Below are 20,327 nucleotides of genomic sequence, written 5' to 3'. Positions count from 1 at the left end.
ACTGACCTTCCCCCATTCCTCCAGTTCTTCACATGTGAAGGAAGAAACGTGAGCAGATGGAAAAATTAAAACAGAGATGCTCTGAGAAAGAACTGTTTGAATGTGAATGAACACATTTCTGGCAACTTTGTGCTGCTGGTTTTGAATCTATCAGTGAGAGAATAACAATCATATAACAATCATACCATCAATATAAGGACCCACAAATATCAGCAGATACCTGGAGGTAGATCGCTGAAACTATAAAAGAAATTGAATGTAGTGGAAACAAATATGGGGAAAAATGTTTAACTTCAAAAAGAAAAAAAAATACCTGTAAAGATGAGTGGTGACCCAGGAGGGAAAAATGTCCCAGCATTTGGCACCACATATGAAACAACAGCTCATGACCTTGCTGTAATTAACATGTAATGCACCAGCATAAACATAAATGTAGGCAACAGCGTCGGTCACTGCAGAAGTCTTAATGAGGCATTAAAAGGTAGTATTTACGTGTAAATGCTGACATCATAAAATTAGTAAATAGGGATATACCGATTGTGAAATCAATAATTTTCAAAATAACAATTTAATTCTTGCTTATTAACCTATATAGGCCAAAAAGTGCGATTTTGGATGAAAAAAAAACTAGCAATATGCTCACAATCATAATGCATAAAGCATATAAGGCGTCAGTCATGCATGCATACTTGTCACCTCCAGTTGCTAGGGAACAATGTGTCCTCCATGCATACTATGGACATCCCAGAAATCTGGTCGTGACCACAAGGGTTTTTGTGCAACAGCCTCTTTGCAATCAATTTCATCCACTAACTACAAGGAACGTCCACCAACCACCCATCAAATAAGTTGGGAAACATAATTTTTTAAATCTTGAGTGGTGGTTATATCACATCTGATGTGGCGGACAACACTGAAGCAATGTGTGAATGATGTCACACAATGCGAGAGACCCCTGAAAGAGAAATCTGGCTTTCTTGCATTAAAACTGCAAATATAAGAGTTTATTCAAAGAAAAACACATGATGCTGGCACAAGACACAAACACCTGCCATTTTCTTTTTTCACAAACAATAATGTCCTTGTGACCAGGCAACAACCACACAACAAGAAACAACAAACAACAAACAAATTCCTCTTTGCGTCTTCAGGTGTTGTGTTAACAGCTTCATTGTGCAGTATTGAGGCATGTGAAGAGAAAAGGTTTCAGGGTTACTGTGCTCTTGGTTTATTCACACATAGTTTTAAATTTGATCTTCAAAAATGACATGCTCGGGAGGCACGAGTCATGTTTCAGTGAGCGCACATTGTTAGAGCCACTCAAGTGGTTCACATGACAGCTACACTGACCCCGAGGAAAGACAGGAGAAGACAATAAAAGACCTAGCATGTTTACCATTCATTAAGTTTCAAGTGAAAGGCATTTCAGAAAGAGACAGATGGTTGTGTTAGAAAGGAATTAAATAAATACTGCAGGTCCAAAGTCACCTCCAGAAGACTCAAACAAACCCTTCCTTTCATTATATCCTCAGAGAGATTTGTTCAGAACATTATAAACCTGCTGCTTTTATAACCTCGGGATAAAAAATGACTGTGTTCTTGAAAGCACGGGGCTATTGTGTAATCTGTCAGGGAAGTTAGCCCAAGGAACACTAAGTACACAATGCTCACTGACCCTGACCTCTACCACACAAGAACCAAAGACATTAAGGTGTCAAAATGTCACTTAGCTAACACGCTAACGCTAAGCGCCCCAGTGCTTCTTTTATTAGCAGCTATAAAGAGTTAAATGAAGTTTGGCTTGGATGTGGGGAGTGACAACACTTGGCGAGTAGCCTTGTGTTCACCTATTCAGGGTGGTAAAGAGGGTTAGGATCCCTGTGAAACCGCAAGGTAAAAGGTTGCAGGCAACACTTCCTGATGAAAAGGAGGAAGAAACATTCAAAGAGACTATTTTCAGGCTCCACGGAGGTCTCCATTGAGGCGTCTAGGCAACACAACAGAAATGTAAGTTCAGCTGGAGAGACCATCTGAAGATGAGATATTTTAAACAGAATAAAAAGCAAGCACTTGCTTAAAAAACAAGAAAACACTGTAGTAACCTTTTAGCATCCAACGCAACTTGTGATCGATCACACTGTTGCCCTGATAAACCTTTTCCTTTGAGATTCTCAGAAAACAGTCTTTAAAAGACCAGAAGGAGCCTGAAGGCATCCTGTCTCAGCAGCTTATCAGAGCAGCTGATGCATTTTTATTGGCGCTGTTCATGGGTACAGACTTCTAACCAGTTCCCTGACTGATGACCAGATTGTTCTCAGATTGATCAAAATGGCATTTAGGTAATAGTTTTGTCCAAGCAAATTTAACGAAAACTAATTAGGACATGGAAAATGAAGAACATCCTTGCTCGAGGACCCAGAGTGTCTGCAAGCCATCTCCAGAGATGGGCAGTAACGCGTAACGCGTTACTGTAATCCGATTACTTTTTTCAAGTAACTAGTAAAGTAAGGGATTACAATTGCAAAAAAGGTAATTAGATTACCGTTACTTTCCCATAGGAACGCTGCGTTACTGCGTTACTAAAACCGTGATTTTTTTGCGAGAATGTCTCATGACAGTGACGTAAGCAAGTGCGACGTTCGTGACAACAGCTGTGTGCAGATCAACAGTGGATCATATATCGATTGTGGGAGAGAGTATGAGCGTGCAGCGTTTAAAGCGTGGAAGTACTGACCTTACTTTGAGTTTGATTCCATAAAAAGTGACAAAAACATTAGTGTCCGTTGTGCGTGGGAAGAAAACATCTTTTTACAGCGAAAAAAAAACCCTAAACGTCCAAGCAAGCACCGAGTGCGCAACGACGTAATGGGAAATTCAGAGAGAAACTCGCGGATTCTTCCACTGACCGCTGCGGCACACCTGCACCAGGGTAAACCTCCGCCTACCCCACTCCTGCTTTACAGGTGAAAATAGAGCAAAAGGACCGCTGAGTCTTTGACTTTATTTATTTTCTGCTGTGTTTTACTTGCATCTATTTGAAAGACTGAGTGTAAACACACAAAAAAATTATTTTATTTTATGTGCTGGAATGTGCAGAAAATAGGTTTAAATATTAAACTAATTTATTCAAGTCAGAGAATGTTGCAGATAATTAAATTTTTGCTTGATGCCTAAAGTTAAAAGATTAAAACTAATAAAACAAGTTTTAAAAAGAGACTTTTCCATTTGATTACATTTTGTATGATGGATTATGCAGAAAAAGTAGAATTGGGCTGAAAGATCTATCGCTTTATCACCTATTTGGGTTGTAAATCGTGTTTTTAAAAAGTAACTAAGTAACTAAGTAATTAATTACTTTTGAAAATAAGTAATCAGTAAAGTAACGGGATTACCTTTTGGGGGAAGTAATCAGTAATTAGTTACTGATTACTTTTTTCAAGTAACTTGACCAACACTGGCCATCTCACAGACAGAAAATAGGAGTCACTTTCCAGCTTTATGAAAATGAGTCAGAAACCAGATCTGGCATAAGTCGCAGGAGGTTTTTAAGCAGAGCGTCCTTGATTCTATTTCTAGATTTTGGAAATCCATCTGTAATTGATTTCTCTCGCTCCTCATATATCAATGATCTTCTCCCCATTTTCTATTTGGTTAAAAGCAGTATTTTAGCAAGATACCGGAAAGAAATTCAAACCACAACACTGGTACAGTACTTGAAACAAAATATGGGCCGTTCTGTGTTAGCATGGTTTCCCCGTGTCTCGGGGTACTCCAGTTTCCTCCCTTAGTCCAAAGACACGGGCATGGGCTGTACCTTTCTCTTGCACTGTAACATGATTTAAATTGCACCTTTCCTATTCCCAACAACAAAACTAGATTTAGAGAGAAAGTTTCCAATTAATGGTATTCAAAGGGTCAAAAATATAAACAAGAACAACAAGATTAGCCAAAAAGCTCCCGTCGACGGCTCAGTAAATTAAAGATAGCTAACCCCCTGAGAACTGTTAGAGGGCTGAAAGCAGCAGACACACAGGAAATGAAGGCCCACTGGAGAGTAAACAAGCAACATACCATAAGATCAGGCACCCCAAGAGGTAGTTAACTCACGAGAGATGAGACTGTTTTAATGGGGCACTAAAACTTGTTTTAAGTACACATCTGGAGTAGATTCTTCCAGAATGTGGCTGTTTTACAGCTAATGACCGGTGACGAATCGTCACGCCATCATCCTCTCTCACAAGTCATTTCCAACTATGAACAGCTAAAAAGGCAGGCACTAAAACTTGGAGCTTGTGAGACACAAAGACCTTGGACATAAAGTATTAAAAAGATTCTGACAGATGTGTAGATACACCTGTCTTGTGCAACTGCAGTACAGTTCATAGTGGGATTAATGTGCATTCACTGTGCAAGTAAAAGATGCTCAAATCGTTTTAAATGCACAATCACTCATTCTTACAGCTTCTATCCAGAGTGAATGTATCCTCATGATATTATTGTTTTTTAATTTTCACTAAAGATTATTATCTTATATAAAAGATACGAAGGCCAGATAAGAAAAATCTACGGCAGCAAAAACCTTAATAAAATATGGAGAACACAATAGTTTGCTCAATCATAATTAAAATATAAATATGATGCAAAAAGGAGCTCAAATCTACGATGAGGTGTTGTGGTTTGAGTTTTTAGCGATTTTTAGTATCTGTTCTTGAGGCAGCGGTGATGAAAGACGTGTTAGTGAAAGTGTTCAGCTGCATGTCTAGTAAGTGCTGGAGAGAATAGTTTGGATCCATTAATTATCCACATCCATTCGCCACAGATGCAGCCATTTGGATGAACTCTGCACCAACTGATGGAGCGTGTGGATTCAAACAGCACCAGCAACGGTGATTAATATGAATTTGCATTCCAATTGCATGAAGTTCAAAAATTCATCCCACAGAAATGTTCCTTTGCATTAGCGTGTCCGCGATTATGCTGCTTTTCAATTACGTGCAACCCCTCTGTATTTCTTCGTTCTACTCAGTTTAATGTTCCTGTACAGCTGAAAAGTCCTTAAGCCAGCTACGGTCACACTGCATTCCAGGAAATGTGAGTGTGGCAATGTCTTGCTGCAACGCTCCATGACATCAAACTACACTCGCTGTGTTCCCTCTGGTCTTAATCATCTCACGAGGCCTTCCATATTATTGATATAGCCATTGCATAAACACCTCCTTTTATTAGAGCACAAAATCACATGACAGGCTCACTTTGTCCTCCAGTGTATATTACATTTTTATATTGCAAACACAAGCATTCTATTCTCAAGTATTTATCGAGCCATAAATTCTAGCCTCCCTTTCTAGCCATAAAATTTATGGATTAAAGAAATAACTGTGATTATTTATTTATCATTTTCTTCTGCAAAAAAGTCTCACAGGCTGTCTGCAGACGTGAAATACGTGTTTTGCTCTGATTTACTCTCTCTCCCTGGTTCTGTAATTGACAGTGCATGACTCCTCTCAGCACGACACAACCTGCTGTATTGATTAAAGCTGGGGAGGCACATATTACACGGTGACTCAAGCTAATGTGAAAAGGTCCATGTCTGCTGACAAAGCAGCACTGCCCCAAAGAGAAATCACACATTTCTGCAACTGCAGGGAGTAAAGACGTAGGAGTGGACGGGCCACAAAAGACTGTGGTATGAAATCAGCAAGTACAATTACCAAGTAAGCAGGAGTGAACCCCACAATGTGTGCAAATATTTGTGCACATTGCTTTAGAATTCCCAAATTTTTGCCAGATCAGGAGTTCTGTGAGTGTCGACTCTGCAAGCATCTATTCAGCAAACAATTTCAGAGGATACTTGAAATGGCAAAGCTTGTTGTTCCAGCTCAGTCGTGCCCAGCCATTTGAGTCTGTGAGGAAGTGTGGGAGACTCTAGGAGCAGAGCACTGGCAGTGAATGGGACCATGAGAAGTCAAGAGCACGCATAGAGTGGGCCACTTGTGATCCTGCTGACAAGTGCTAGACATCCCACTTGAGTCATGGCTAGGTCTAGAGAAACAGAAATCAAAGAAAAAGGGTGATTAGGATTCTGCTCACAAAACAGCAGACTGAAGGTGCAGCTCCTCATAACTCTGGAGCGAACCCACGCAGACACGGAGAGAACATGCAAACTCCACACAGAAAGACCCCGGCCTGATGGTGAAATTGAACTCAGGACCTTCTTGCTGTGCAAGATAAAAGGCATGGTTGACCTAACTTTTATTTCACAAGCTCAAGAGATGCTCCCATGATCAAACATTTTCTCTTTAGAACTAAAGACAGAACTGATTCAATATAGCTGGATCAATGAAACATAATGGGAGAGTCAAAAGAGCTACTGAGTAATTTCATGGCTTTAAAAAAGAAAATGAGAAAAGCCTGAAGGAAGGAGAGGGAGCACGGGAGAACAAGCAAAGTAAACAAGCTTGGCTTGAGCCTACTGGAGTTACTGGGTTTAGCAAAAAATTCCAAAGTCTTCGAAACAGGCGGCCTTGTGAGGGAGAAACAAGTGGGCTTTAAATCACTGAACAGGAACAGTGTTCATGGCCTCTAATTCAATCATAATACTAAGAGTGTTCACTCTCACACACCAGCAGTGACACTGAAGTGGCTACCAGGGCCCTATTTCAGGAAGCCGGTTTAGAAAACTCAGAGTGAAAAACGATACTCAGGGTTGAGTAACCCCGAACTGTCCAACTCGGAATATTCGGTTTCAGAAAGGCTGATAACAATTAGTTCAATCAACAGGGAGTTGCTTTAACCCCAAGTTAAACGCGCGCATGAGGATACATAAAGCCCTGATTAGTGGAGCACAGATTAAGTGAGTCACCATGGAGACGGAGGGAAAGAAGGCGCGGTCAATTTATTTCACAGCGCTTGAGGCCGAAATTCTGATGGCAGCATATGCCGATAACATGCAAATTTTGCGGAAAAAAAGTAACACAGCCTCAGCTGCAAAAGAAAGGGAGCATGCATGGCAAAACATAGCCGACAGAGTCAATGCGTGAGTGTTAATTTAAACATTGATCTAGGGATTTCCACCCATTTAACACGTTATTTTATTATATTTTATTTTATTTTGTATTTTATACATTTTATTTTGTGACGTGATTTGAGCGCAGGTGCAACCCAACAGGCCCCAAACGTTCCTGGCAGCAAGTAAAAATGAAATATAAAAATATAGTCCAAACAGGTAAGGTGTAATTGTATCATGGGCCATAGTGCTTGGTCTGTTTGTCCGATGTAAATCAATTGCAGTTAGAGGCTACATTAATTTCCCCTCTGTAAGCACTTATTGAAATTATCTGAGCACATTACAAGTACATATTTGCTTACTCTGTATGCTCAAATGTGACCCGTTATAGCCAACAGAAAAAAAAGCGGAGGCCCGAAAAACAGGTGGGGGTCCTCCACCACCACCACTCACAGAGGCTGAGCAGTTGGCTTCCATATTTGTGATAATGTTGGCAGCATCACATATGATCTTCACAGTGCAGAGAACACAAATTAGCATCCATTACTATAATGAAATAATTTGTTAGTTTGAAATGCTACAGGGAACTATGTACCTGTACATTTATGCTGTGGAAAGACTTCCTGTTCACATAGTCTCCTTCATTTACTGAAGGAGCAATGATTGGAATGTGAGTGCCATCTATACAGCCAATCACGCCTGGGAACCGTGAGAATAAATGTAAAATTTAAGTAGTAGTTCAAGTATCACCACATCATGAATTAAGTTTCGTTCATCCTGCTACCTGCAATTTTGTGGCATCCCTCTTTGATAAATCTTGTGGGTCTATGACCGGGGAACACCACAAACGAGTACAGGAGACGTTTCAGTGCAACTGTAACATTCCTGACTGCCCGACAGACGGTAGCCTTGGGAACGTGCTCAGCGTAACCAATATTATACAGAAAGCTCCCGTTTGCAAAAAACCGAAGTGCGATACAAATAATATGTACAGAACTGAGAGAATGTCCGTGATGTGTCACATGAGCAATATTAGGCCTGAGGATGTTATTCAAATAAATTATAGATTGTGCTGAAAAACGGTAACGTTCACACAGGAAATCATCAGGAAATGATAAAATGTCCAAACGCGCTCTAATCACTCTCTCCCGGCGGAGAGCTCTGCGGAGAATTTGGGCTTCAACATCTACTGGCTCTTCAAGGAAGGGGCATGCCATGTCTGACACTTCCTACAGTCAGGTTTCTGACAAAGAGGCGGAGAAGGTCAGGGTTAGTTGAAGTAAACCTGCTAGGGGGCAGGTTAGCTTCACGGAGTGTGTCGTCATAGTAACTCACTCAGAATTAATCTAAACTCGCTTTGTGAAACCGAAAACCCAGAGTTTTCGTTAACTCAGGGTATACTTACTCAGAGTTTGCACTAAACCGGCTTCCTGAAATAGGGCCCAGTACACTAACGTATAGAACGATGGGACACAATCAGTGACAACAATTGAGCCAAGCCTAATAAACTGGGAGAGGACAAAGTGATTTACTGACATGAAGGCACAGGGGATTTTACATTAAAACATATACATGTAAATATGAAGTAATAATACGAGGGGGAGGTTAATGGATGTAGTGAGGGAGTGAATGAGGGATGGTGCAACAGAAGAGGATACAGAGGAGGCAGATGATCCACTTTGGCGACTCCAAAACTGAGTAGCTGACATAAAAGGAAGAAAGACACTTGCAGCCTCAGAAACCATCCATCCATCCATCCATCCATCCATCCATCCAGCAGCCAACCAGCAGCCATCCATCCATCCAGCCAGCCAGCCAGCCAGCCATCCAGCCAGCCAGCCAGCCATCCATCCATCCAGCCAGCCAGCCAGCCAGCCAGCCAGCCATCCATCCATCCATCCATCCATCCATCCATCCATCCAGCCAGCCAGCCAGCCAGCCAGCCAGCCATCCATCCATCCATCCATCCATCCATCCATCCATCCATCCATCCATCCATCCATCAGCCATCCATCCATCCATCCATCCATCCATCCATCCATCCATCCATCCAGCAGCCAGCCAGCTATCCATCCATCCATCCATCCATCCATCCAGCAGCCAGCCAGCTATCCATTTTACAATTCAAGGTCTGGGGTGGCTGGAGCCTATCCTAGGTATACATACAATAGGCAAGCTAAAAAGAAGTGTCAAACTCTGATAGAGGTGATATATGCATTAAAGTAGATGGTATGAAAAACAGCACGACAATCTCAAACCTCGTCCATGAAACTCAGACAAGGTGCATTTTTTTAAAAAAAGGCAAAATATTTGGAATGCATAGACCTAGCATAAGGCTTTAGACACACATAACGCATTAAAGGTGTTACATTTTATAATCCACAGAAAGCTTGTAACACATTTTTTGAAAACTTGGTAGTACCAAGGTGGAAACTCAAACTTTTACAGCCCACTGCCCACAGAAGCTGGAGAAAAACAGACTTTTCGGCAAATTTAATTCATTTCACTTTCTCCTTTAATGAGGGAAACACACTGAACTGAAAGTGTGGTGTTTACTACACAAAACAAAAATCATGCAGCAATGGGAAAAGGTTGATTACGAGGCTGAAGGAAAAAACAGTGTGTCCCTGGCATGTGTCCCATAGTCATGTCTAGTCAGGAATGACTGTAATCTTATATAGCAAACATACTTACGCTAACGCGGTAAAAGGGTCCGTGCATGCTTTTGCGTATTCCCTCAATTACTCACACACTTACACACCCACAAAAACAAACTGTTTTTATGGCTCTTTCAGGAGGTTCAAACATAGCACATATCCCTCAAGAGACACACGTGGGATTTAATAGAACCTCTTCCACTGAGATCACAGGAAAGGAAAGTAGTGTTGGCCTACTTTTCTTCATCTTCATGAAGGATGAAAAACACGCAGAGAAGTAGACAGCGGAGTGCACTTGATAAAATAATAAAGCCGTGCTATTTATAGTCACAAATGAGCAGCTTGACCTAAATGTCACAGCAAATGCTCAAATGTGACGTCTGAAACTGGTGGGTGCCCAGAAGGAACATCACAAGCCATTCTGCAGAATGCACGAATGGACGACCACAAGACAAATCACCAGAGGAGCATCTGCTGCGGCAAATTAACGATACAAAGAAAACCTTAGTGGAGAGTTTTGTCCTGAAGCCACTTTGACATCAAGATGGGAGTAGAAAAGGTCAACTTTAGAAACAAGGACCTCTATTAGAGTTGTAGCCAGGCTCGAAACCCTAAAAGATGCACGCAGCTGTGATGTCAGCCATTGGTCTGTTGACTTCTATTTTAAAGCCTTAAGATTAGGCTCAGCATTTGCCTTTCTTTTGGAATCAAGTGATCATATTCACAAACAGGGTCAAGTGATCCAGTTCAGTGATGTCAACCAGGTGAAGTGAAGCCTAGAAGCTGAGACTGGTTGGAAAACACCTCAAAGAGGCCACACCCCTCACAAAGCAAAGTCATAAGCCTTAATACAAGCTGAACACACCTACACAGGTATACTTGTAAACATAGCTTTTCTGGGTGTTTTTGTCTTTTGTCCTCTCGTAAATGGCTTTTCAGATCACTGAAAATGGAGCTTCTGAAAAGTTCCTTGACAATTTTTTAGAAACTGTCAAAGCTGTGCAACTTAACCTCCTTTGTTGATGTCAGACTGTGAACTCCTTGATTGTCTGTAGGCTTCTGACTGGCCAAGATGAGATATGACAACCTGCACAAAACCGTCTGGTACATTTTCATTGCAAATTTGAGTAACAGAAAATGAGTATACTTATACTTAGTATAAAAACCATAACTATGTAACACATCATATGTAGATCCCATATCAAATTAACAACTTTAAAACGAGATGGGACAGTAATCATAAGCTTTTCTTTTCCAGTTTATAAAATCTGTGCATTAAACATACTTTTCTTTCTCCGGGAAATACAGAAAACTTACATTTAGCTCACATGTACATATTGTGACAAACTGCAGAGAAACAATTAGTGTGACTGGTTGGTTTGTTGAGCTATTAGAAAAGTTGCACTTGAAATGACCTGCCACTTAAAAAAAAACCTTACTCCATTCATGCTTGCTCATCTTCAGTAGAGCTAGCTAGATGCTGAAAACGCGACTATTTACACGCACAATGAACGCATCACTGACGTGAGAAGACAACGAAGATGTGCTAAAGGTGTAAACAGCCGTGGGATGTCATTATTTTCTCATGACTGATCAAATAACTGGCTATCAGTGCCAGGTTACAGCACATGGCTAAATAAACCAGTGGACAACAGTCTGCCAATCACACTTGAATACTCATTAGTTGAAGGTGCAGGAACGCTGCTCTTGATCGGCTACCATTAGCCATTTGAAACGTGCTATAGACAAGTGTTGCGAAGACAAAAAAGTACAAGCTGCAACCCAACAAATAGTTCAGAATAACAACATAAAAGCAACAGCAAGGTGAACATGGTGAACAAAGTAGTGTGTGATACAAGCTTTTTCAGTCCCAGCAGTTAAAATGGACTTTGTCGAGAAAACACACAGAGTGATTTTGTCTTGTTTATCTGCAGCTAAAACAGCCGCTAAATTTTCCATTCTTGCTGTGAATGTATGTTGTTGAAGCTAATTTGTTACACAGTTGCCTTGTCGGTTTTCATTCAAAGAGGTCTATGCTGATGTCACAGTGGTGCACCCATTCTGACTTCCTCTTTGGGCGTCCTTCAGGCGTGAAATGACTCTGTTGGGTCCCTGTAGAGCCACAATAGGTCCAGAACATCTGTGTGGTTTAACAGTAGACAGAGTCTGAGCAGACCGGAACATGTCTATGGGCACCCCACTGACCCACCCTTCAGACCCATACAAAAGCCTGGCTGCCACTTAACAATCACACATGGACAAGCAGGGGCACAAAGACGCTCCCATATTGAAACACTAGCACTTAAATGCACTAATTCCTAACAGATAATTTTCAAAGTAACATGTCATGACCTTGATGTCTCTGTTTTGGCAGTGGTGAAAAATTTTAAGTAACATTATTCTTAGCAAGTGCTGCAGAGTTATTGGTTTCCCCAGTCCTTCATCACGCCCACACCACTTTGGTCCAGATGGTTATGTGTCAGCACCTCGTCAGCTTCACGTGGCACAAAGCAGGTTTTTGTCTCTGTGTGCTTCTGGTACAAGATGGACCCACTTATATAGTTCAAAATGGATGGAGCGGTAATGCAGATTTGGAAGTGCAGTTATTTTTGGTTTGTTCATTTTGGCGTTGAATTATGGCTCCACAAAGACTCGGCACAAGCAAACACAGTCTGTGCTTTTTTATAATTAATAAAGCTGGTGAAGCTGCACACACATAACGGCTGCTGTACTCATTTAAAATTTCACTAGTTCGCAAGATCTTAACAAGGGACACTGTAGTCACGCCAAATAACTTATTTACTATGCAAAAACCCCAAACATATATGTAATATTCATGGAAAAATGTGGCTCTTTTGGATAGACTCAAATATGAAATAAAAAGTTAGGAATAGGTTACACTATATTATACGGTTACTGGGACCTTAAAAGTCAAGGCTCGGACGAGAAGTTGAATTCTTTCATGAAGATATAGATAAAAGTTAAGCTAATTTCAACACGGCAACCGATTTAAGAGGTTGCTGTGAATAACAGTGCCTTAGTCTTGTAGTAATATTAAAGAAATTGCTGAAATGCTCTAAAATAACCAACTTAATACACCTGTTGCCTCCCTTCATAAATAGATTTATTGATCAAGATCTGGTTCTTATGCAACAGTATTACCCTATGAGCATTACAGTAGAGATAAAGTAGTTAGACCTCTATGGTAGCTGTCCAACTGTTAGACTGTTTAACTCCTCCCTGGAGGGGAGAGGGAGGGGAAACAGGAGGACAAAGGAGGGGGGAACAACTAAGCTGTAGTGCCTCGTCACCTCACTGTGCAATACCTTTTGTGCAATACTTTTGTAAATAGTCAACGGTGCAATAGACTCAATACTTGAAATGTGCAATTCACTTGTATTTTTATTTTTATTCCTATTTATTCTATTTATCCCCTTCGTATATTTTATTTATATTGTCTCTGTATTTATATATATATATGTGTGTGTGTGTGTGTATTATATATATATATATATATAATATTCTGTAACTCTGTAACTTCTGTCGGTGCTGTGCTTTTTTGGAAATCGAATTTCCCAGAGGAACCCACCCGAGGGATTAATAAAGTTCTATCTAATCTAATCTAATCTAAATGTAGAGCAGAAATAAGCAATCCATGATTACATCTCAGAAATGGCACAATGTTAAAAATGAGGTTCAACACAAAATGTGAATTTTGTCTAAATACAGCCTTCAGAGAAACTTCAGGTCACATGCATTGTTTTAGTGCACAGTTAGCATATGTATAGATGACACCTTTGTTAGGCTGATAAGAATTAAATTCAGCAAGATTTGATTTAAAAAGAAAAAAAAGGAATGTCAGACTGGCGACATGCGGGTGTACTGCGTCTCTCGCCTTTGACTGAGAAAACATTCGAATGGCTTTTGTCTGCAGCCTCATTGGTTTACTATCTGCTGACTTTCATGGTTAAATTTCATACCTGTGGCCTAAATGTTGCATTCATTGCTTCTTAAAGAAACGCTGTACTGAAAAAGTAGGCAGATTTAAGTTGGTCTTGAGAATAAATAGCTTGAGGAAGCGGTGATCTTTTTGCTTACGTCTCCAGTAGACAGTGTGTACAAAGACTGGACTAGAAGCTGGGCTTTGTCAGTGGATGAACTCTGCAGTTGAGTACATCTTTCTCCTTTCAGCTGTAAACACACTTAAATATGTGATGTAAGTGTAAGGATGACAAGGGTGGGAAATGTCAACAAGGCTATTGAGTTTCAGGACGTGTGATACTGTGCAGAAGTGAGATCCTTGAGGATCATACTGTCGGTGTTTGTTAGAAAATGCACATGCGTCATCAAGGTTTACAGACCAAAATCAAGTCATTGTCATGAGTTAAAGTAAATAAATATCATCTTACCCATCTTTTGTCCTCTAGAGGTCAATTTAGATGAGAAATCATTTTACAAGGGACTAAAAAGAGTCTTGTTGAAATGCTGTCATCTCCCACAGCAAGAGAAAATGTTGGACTCACACATAAAGATTATAGAAAACTTTCATTAAAGCTTCATTAAGGGGCTGAAGACGTGTTAAGCCTGTTTGGTTCCAAACACACTAAGGCACAACTATGAATGTTTCGGTTCAGAACAACATGTTCCTGCACACTAATGTCATGAATGACATCACGCACAGTCAAAAGTTAATTACATACACATTTGCTGTTGAAAGCCTTAAAACTGAGCTTAAATCTTGAGGAAGTGACGTGTATTGAAAAAACAAAAGGGAGAAATTAGTGTCACAACAGGAGAGCTGTAATTAGATCCTGTCATAATTCTTTAGCCTACTTCTCTAGTCTTCTCTCTTTCATGTAAGTGATCTATGCTGCAGTGTGAGACATATCTGGAAGTGTTTGTCGATGGATATTTATTACCTGGTGCTCTTTACTTCTACTGAGGTTAGGTCCACAGGGCACTCACCTCTGGATTGATGGGGATTTTGTGTGACCCCCTTTGAAAAGGCACATCCAACAACCGAGCTGAGTTGCAAAGAACACAGATTTTAAACATGACGCAAGGACATAATGTGGCCTTAAATAAAGATACCTTTTTCTTAAAAGCACTTTGAAAAGACCTGAACTTGTAGTGGATGTCAGCCATCTGGGGCCAGCATTCCTAAAGAGCATCTCTGTAAATGCACTCTCTGTGCTGCTGCTTTTATATGATCAGGGACTATTTGTATTATTTAAAAGCAAGCTTACCAGAGACCTGGAAGTCTATTCTAATGGACTCAGTCCTATGTGTGCATAACCAACTCATTAGTTATACATGGGCCAAACCTGGTCACTAGAGAGACAGAGTAGGTATGACAGCAACACTGCTCTCTTTAAAAAGAAAGCGTCAGCCATGTTCACGAACATCTACCAAAAACGAGAAAGCTCTAAACATGACACAAACCCGTCAAAACAATCCGAACTGCTTGTTTCCTTCTCTGAGCTTCAGTACCCCACCCATCCATTAAATCCCAGTCAGCTGTTGTTCTATTGATCTGTTTGTCAGAAATACAGCTGACTTTACAGAAGCCTGGCCATAAATCCTGCCTCCTCTCTGAGACAATGACAATGCATTTTTGTCATAATGTTGCGCATCATCTTAGAGATGATAAACTACACGTGTATGTTTTGTATCTAAACATTCATATATGCAAACCGTTAAGAGGAAAGTAACGAGAAGAAAGGATGTGCACACTGAACCAGCAACAACACGAACATGCTTTTGCCACTCACCTGCCAGACGAGCCTCTCGAGCGGGCTTGCTGAGCATATCTAGGGCTTTGGAGGTAGAGGACCTGATGTGGTCACTGAAGGACCTCTGCAGTAGCAGCAGCCTCATGGAGCGAGACATGGTGATCCACCTAAGCTTACCAATGTCAGACTCCCACTCTATCTGCACACTTATTCCTGACTAAGTTGTCTTTTGTGCATTTCCCTCTCGTCAGTTAATTGGATAATATCTATCTGGAATAGCTTAAACATCACTATCATCAGTGCTCAAATATCCAAGCGTAATCTGACTAGTTTCTGCATCTACCTGGTTTTGAGCTATCTTCTGCATTGGGCTGCTTCTCCTTCTCCTTCTGTTCTGTTCGAGTCTGGACTGTACACTCCCGTCTGCTGCAGCAGGCATCAGTGCGGTAACTGCTGGGACACATCCAGCCAGTGCTGCAATGCTCTCATATTCTATTCTGCCAGAGTGTGTGTATGTGTGTGTGTGTGTGTAGTGCTGTGTGTTAAGGTGAGTAAGTGCTTTCTGACAGAAGCTTCATCCCTCTCTGTGAATAAATGAGTGGGTCACAGTCACGACTTGCATTTTATCCTGTATGTCTCTCTATTTTTGCCTCTTAACTGTTCCACCTTCCTTCACATCCAGTCTATTTACACCTGCCCTTCCCTGTCTAGACACAAGGAGCATCAATGCCTGTTATATAATGTATTTCCAAGCCAGCATGCTTGTTCTGAAGTTCCACCTGCCCTCACCTTAAAGAAATAATACGAAATGGAAGTGACGGCAATGAAGGGGTGCAGGATAACATCTAGATCCACTCAGAGAGGACAAAATGTTAGAAGCAATTAAAGAGTGAAAAAAAGTGAGTTTAACTTGCTTTGACCACAAAAACTTCTGTCATTCCCAACAGTCAATAATCACTTTCCTAAGCCAATCCTGTGTTAAACCGTCCGACTCATAGCATGACTTACTGTAAATATATTATGGACAGACGAGAACATACAGTGAACACATACAAACACACACGTCCATAAACACAAGCTCAAGTAAATTCTATTAGTTATTGAGAAACACACATGCACTGCTGATTCTTACATAACCAAACTTAAGCTTCTGAAATGGCCAAAAACAGCATAATACAATCCGTTACTACTTGTACCACCGCGGTGTTGATCGGATAATCATGATTTGGCTTCTATTTAGCAAGTACAACTCTCTGAGATCAGCGAGGAAGCTTAAGCATTGGCTGAATTTAAAAAAAGAAGCTGTAGTAACATTTCGAAAACTTTAAACTGATTTTTGTACTCTTTTATTTTTTGGTGTTGATTTGGTGTCACATTGCAAAGGTGGGGCTACACAAGCTACTTTAAGCCTTTGAAAGATAAAATCTAAATAGGAATGTGCCTTTCAGTCAAATAAAAGTTTGTTATTACATTTTAAATGGTTTTAATATTTCATGCAAATTTAATAAAATGCTGTAAAGACAAAGAAAACACAAACTTGCACGAGAGCTACGCTGTGTTTTTAATGTTAATGCTTAGTACTCTATTTTTACATTAAAAAAGGCTCATATTGTTACCTGTATGTGAAATGGTAACTTCTTTTTAATTGAATGCTTTTAGATTCACCAATTTGCATAAACTGCAATTGTAAATTCACCAATCAATAAACTAAGGGCTGTGGTTCAAAAGGTGGAGGGTCATTCACTAATTAGAAGGTTAGTAGTTTGGTACCTGGCTCCTCTACTCTCTATTTGCCCTTGGGCAAAATACTAAATCCCAAATGACCTCCTATGCATCCATTAGCATGCTTGCTAGGAAACTGGGAAATACTTGCAGTATTTGTTATGACCACCTTTATTCTTCAACCTATCTTTCTTGTAATCTTTTCAGGAACAGTTCTCCAGATTTCTTTCTTTCTGAGATTATTGTCATGCTGACAAATCGAGCTGTTGCCAATCAGATGTTTTCCAGATGGTACTGTGTTATAGATTAAAATCATAATGTGGTTTTCTGTGTTCATAATCCCATAACTTTTAAAAAGACTTGCAATAACATTGTCACGATCCTGGGTCTTATGACCCAGTGTTTTGAGTTTTAGTTCATTTTGATGTTTTAGTTTATGTAAGCCCTTCAGGTTCCTAAGTTCATTTGTTATCATGCTTAAGTGTTTCTAGTTCTTATTATTTTCCCCTCGTGTTTCCAACTATGGTAAATCTCCCCTGCTTTTCATGTGTTTCATGTCTGTGTCTTACATTGTGAAGTTTGGGTTGTCATGTCTACGTCTCATTATGTTTCCTGTTTTATTGTGAAGAGGTCTGGTGTTTCTGTGTTAATCGTGTTCAGTTTTACTCTTCCCCTGTGGCGTTGTTATGTTCATGTTGATCTACTGTTCCTTTCTGTTCCATGTTTCAGATCCCTATGTTCTGTCTCCCCCAGTCTGTTAAGTTCACATGTCTTGAGTTCCGTCAGTGTGTTTCCTGTTTTACTTTCACAGTCTGTTCTATGTTAATGTTTCTAGTTTTGCTTCCCTTGCCTCGTCCTGCTTAATTACTCTCAGCTGTGCTCTCCTCCTGTGGCTCATTCCCCCTCGTTATCCCTCAGTGTATTTAAGCCCCATGTTTCTCTTTGTCAGTGTTGCGTCCTCCATCATAGCTGTGTGATTTTTCCCTGTGGCGCCTTGTGCTTTAGTTTTTCCAGTTTAGTTTATTTTGTATTGTTTTTCGTGTCCCACTCCACGCCAGCAATAAAGCTGTGTTTTTTGAGTTTACCTTTTGTCTCTGTGAGTTTGCGTTTGGGTCCTACTTTTGCCTGCACACAGCCGTACTGTGACAAACATTGGCTAAAATGCAGCTCCAAACTACGACAGGCTTCGCCATGTTTTACAGATGGCTGCAGAGGCTCTGTTGTACCTCTCTCCTGACCTCACCTGTTGTTGTGATAAAGATTTGTTTCAAAGACTTGGATGTATCACTACATAAAAACTGTTGCCACTGGTTTTCAGTCCAGTTCTTGTGTCATATGTCATACCTGAGTCAAAGTTGTGCTTGAATGACTCATAAGTCAGTATTTAGTGAGATAACTGTGTTTTCCAGCTACAACAGGACATTATTTTCAGTACAAAGGCAAGCAACAAGCTAGTGATTGCAATGGAGAATTTAGCAGCTAAAGCGCAACATATTTTCTTCAGAAGATAATGAAAAGACAAGACAAACAGTGATTGTTTGACCAGAAAGAAGACTGCAGAAAAATATATTATAAGGTGATAATAATTTCATTTGCATTCAGTTTGTTATGCTGCCCCCAAATAATCATCCAACCAGAAAAAAAGTTAATATCTCACAGTTTACTGAACTTAAAAACACTCTATCGTCTTTTAGACCCAACAGTCTCATACTCGTGTGTGTGTGTGTGTGTGTGTGTGTGTGTGTGTGTGTGTGTGTGTGTGTGTGTGTGTGTGACTATTTGTGTTCTGCTAAACTGCATTTTGTTACATTTCACACTAAGCTCACACTTGAGAAAGATCAGCCAGTCATGCTGATTGCTCCAGCAAGTGAAGGTAATGCTTAGGCTAATTGCAATTTCAAGATAGCATTGTGCTCATCACGGCCAGTTGACTTTATGGTCTCCCGGGGTTTGCTGAGACTCATAACGTTGGATTGTTGCATCTTAACCTTTTCACAACCTTTTAGTTCATGCTCCCACAACTGTGGACTGATGTCCTGGACAACCTAATAAATAAGGATTAGGGCGTGATAAAGAAAAAGAAACTATGGAAGTATCAGAGTTTCCGTTCCTCCTTCACACACTGGTTTGACTCACATGACACGAGTTGTTGTTTTCAGGCGAGTGCGCTTGTGTGCGTACACCAGGACACAAACAGAAACCCTCTGGGTCAGTGTGTGTGTATCACAACATATTGGTGGACTTTCCCTCTCTGTCTCCAGTATACCTGTGATAGGGGGCAATACGCAGACTGTAACCTGGATATGAGGGTAAATATGCTGAAGCAGAAAACAATGCAAGTCTCACACCTCAGGAAGGAAAGCACTGCCAAATGCCTCCTTTGTCAAACAAGTGTACAGCCTGCCAGGAGTGTGCACGAATACCAGAATCCACAGAATACAGTCTGGAGAGGGTTACATGCCAACATACTGACCCAGATATGGAGACAGGGGTGTTGTGCTTTGGGAAGACTTCAAACAGTGCATAGGAACAGTATGCCAGGGTCTTCCATCAAAATGTCTATGAAAAACAATGTGCCCATTGCAGAAAAGCCAAAAAGATGTGTTATGTGTGTGTGTGTGTGTGTGTGTGTGGCACAGTGTGACTGTAATTGTGTGCAAGTTCCTTTGATGTGACCACCCACTTGAGTTCTTAAGCTTGATTTAGACTTCTGTGATAAACCTACATCCTAACTTACATAGTAACCGGAAACTTCTTTTGTCCCCACATTGCAAACTTCCACGGCATTCTAGTCATTGTGCTACGCGTTGACCTGACGTGTAGATACAATTTTCAGGAGGTGCTCGTCAGGTTACGCAGAACTTTGCTGCGTAGGGTTAAAATGGAGTTCCAGTTATGGCGTAGGTTATGATGTAGATGCAGAACTATACACTCCCTCACATGCTAGCTACCAGTTAATTCAAGGTATAAAAATGAAGTTTCTGAAATCACGGAAAAAAAAACCCCAGACATCTTAAGATATATAAAGGAAAAAAATCCACCGACTGAGTGAGAATCTGAGTGAACCTCAGTCTCTCTCCCTGACAACCAAACAAGGGGAATAAACCAGCCAGGGAGTGACAGAGCCTGCTGAGCCAGGACTGATTCATTAGCCTCGGGACAGCATTGGCATGCTACACCATCATCACTGGGGAGATTTACAACCTCCTG

At 40.6% G+C, this 20,327-nt stretch overlaps 1 protein-coding gene across 3 annotated transcripts in view; it reads right to left on the bottom strand.

The window, feature by feature from the left end:
• The window catches only part of dlc1 (DLC1 Rho GTPase activating protein), an 85,556-nt gene that overhangs the window by 34,965 nt on the left and 30,264 nt on the right, over positions 1 to 20,327 (bottom strand). The window contains exon 1 of one of the 3 annotated variants that reach the window (XM_004549541.6): positions 15,435 to 15,821. The exons of the other annotated variants lie outside the window; for them this stretch is intronic. Coding sequence (XP_004549598.1) covers positions 15,435 to 15,552 — 118 coding nt within the window. The 5' untranslated portion in view covers positions 15,553 to 15,821. Of the gene's footprint in view, positions 1 to 15,434; positions 15,822 to 20,327 lie in introns of those variants that run through there. 3 annotated transcript variants of the gene reach the window in all.

This window comes from Maylandia zebra, linkage group LG6, assembly GCF_041146795.1.
Source record: "Maylandia zebra isolate NMK-2024a linkage group LG6, Mzebra_GT3a, whole genome shotgun sequence".
Taxonomy (NCBI): Eukaryota; Metazoa; Chordata; class Actinopteri; order Cichliformes; family Cichlidae; genus Maylandia; species Maylandia zebra.
The sequence above is the reverse complement of the archived record's forward strand: the minus strand, read 5'-3'. Positions and strand labels throughout refer to the sequence as shown.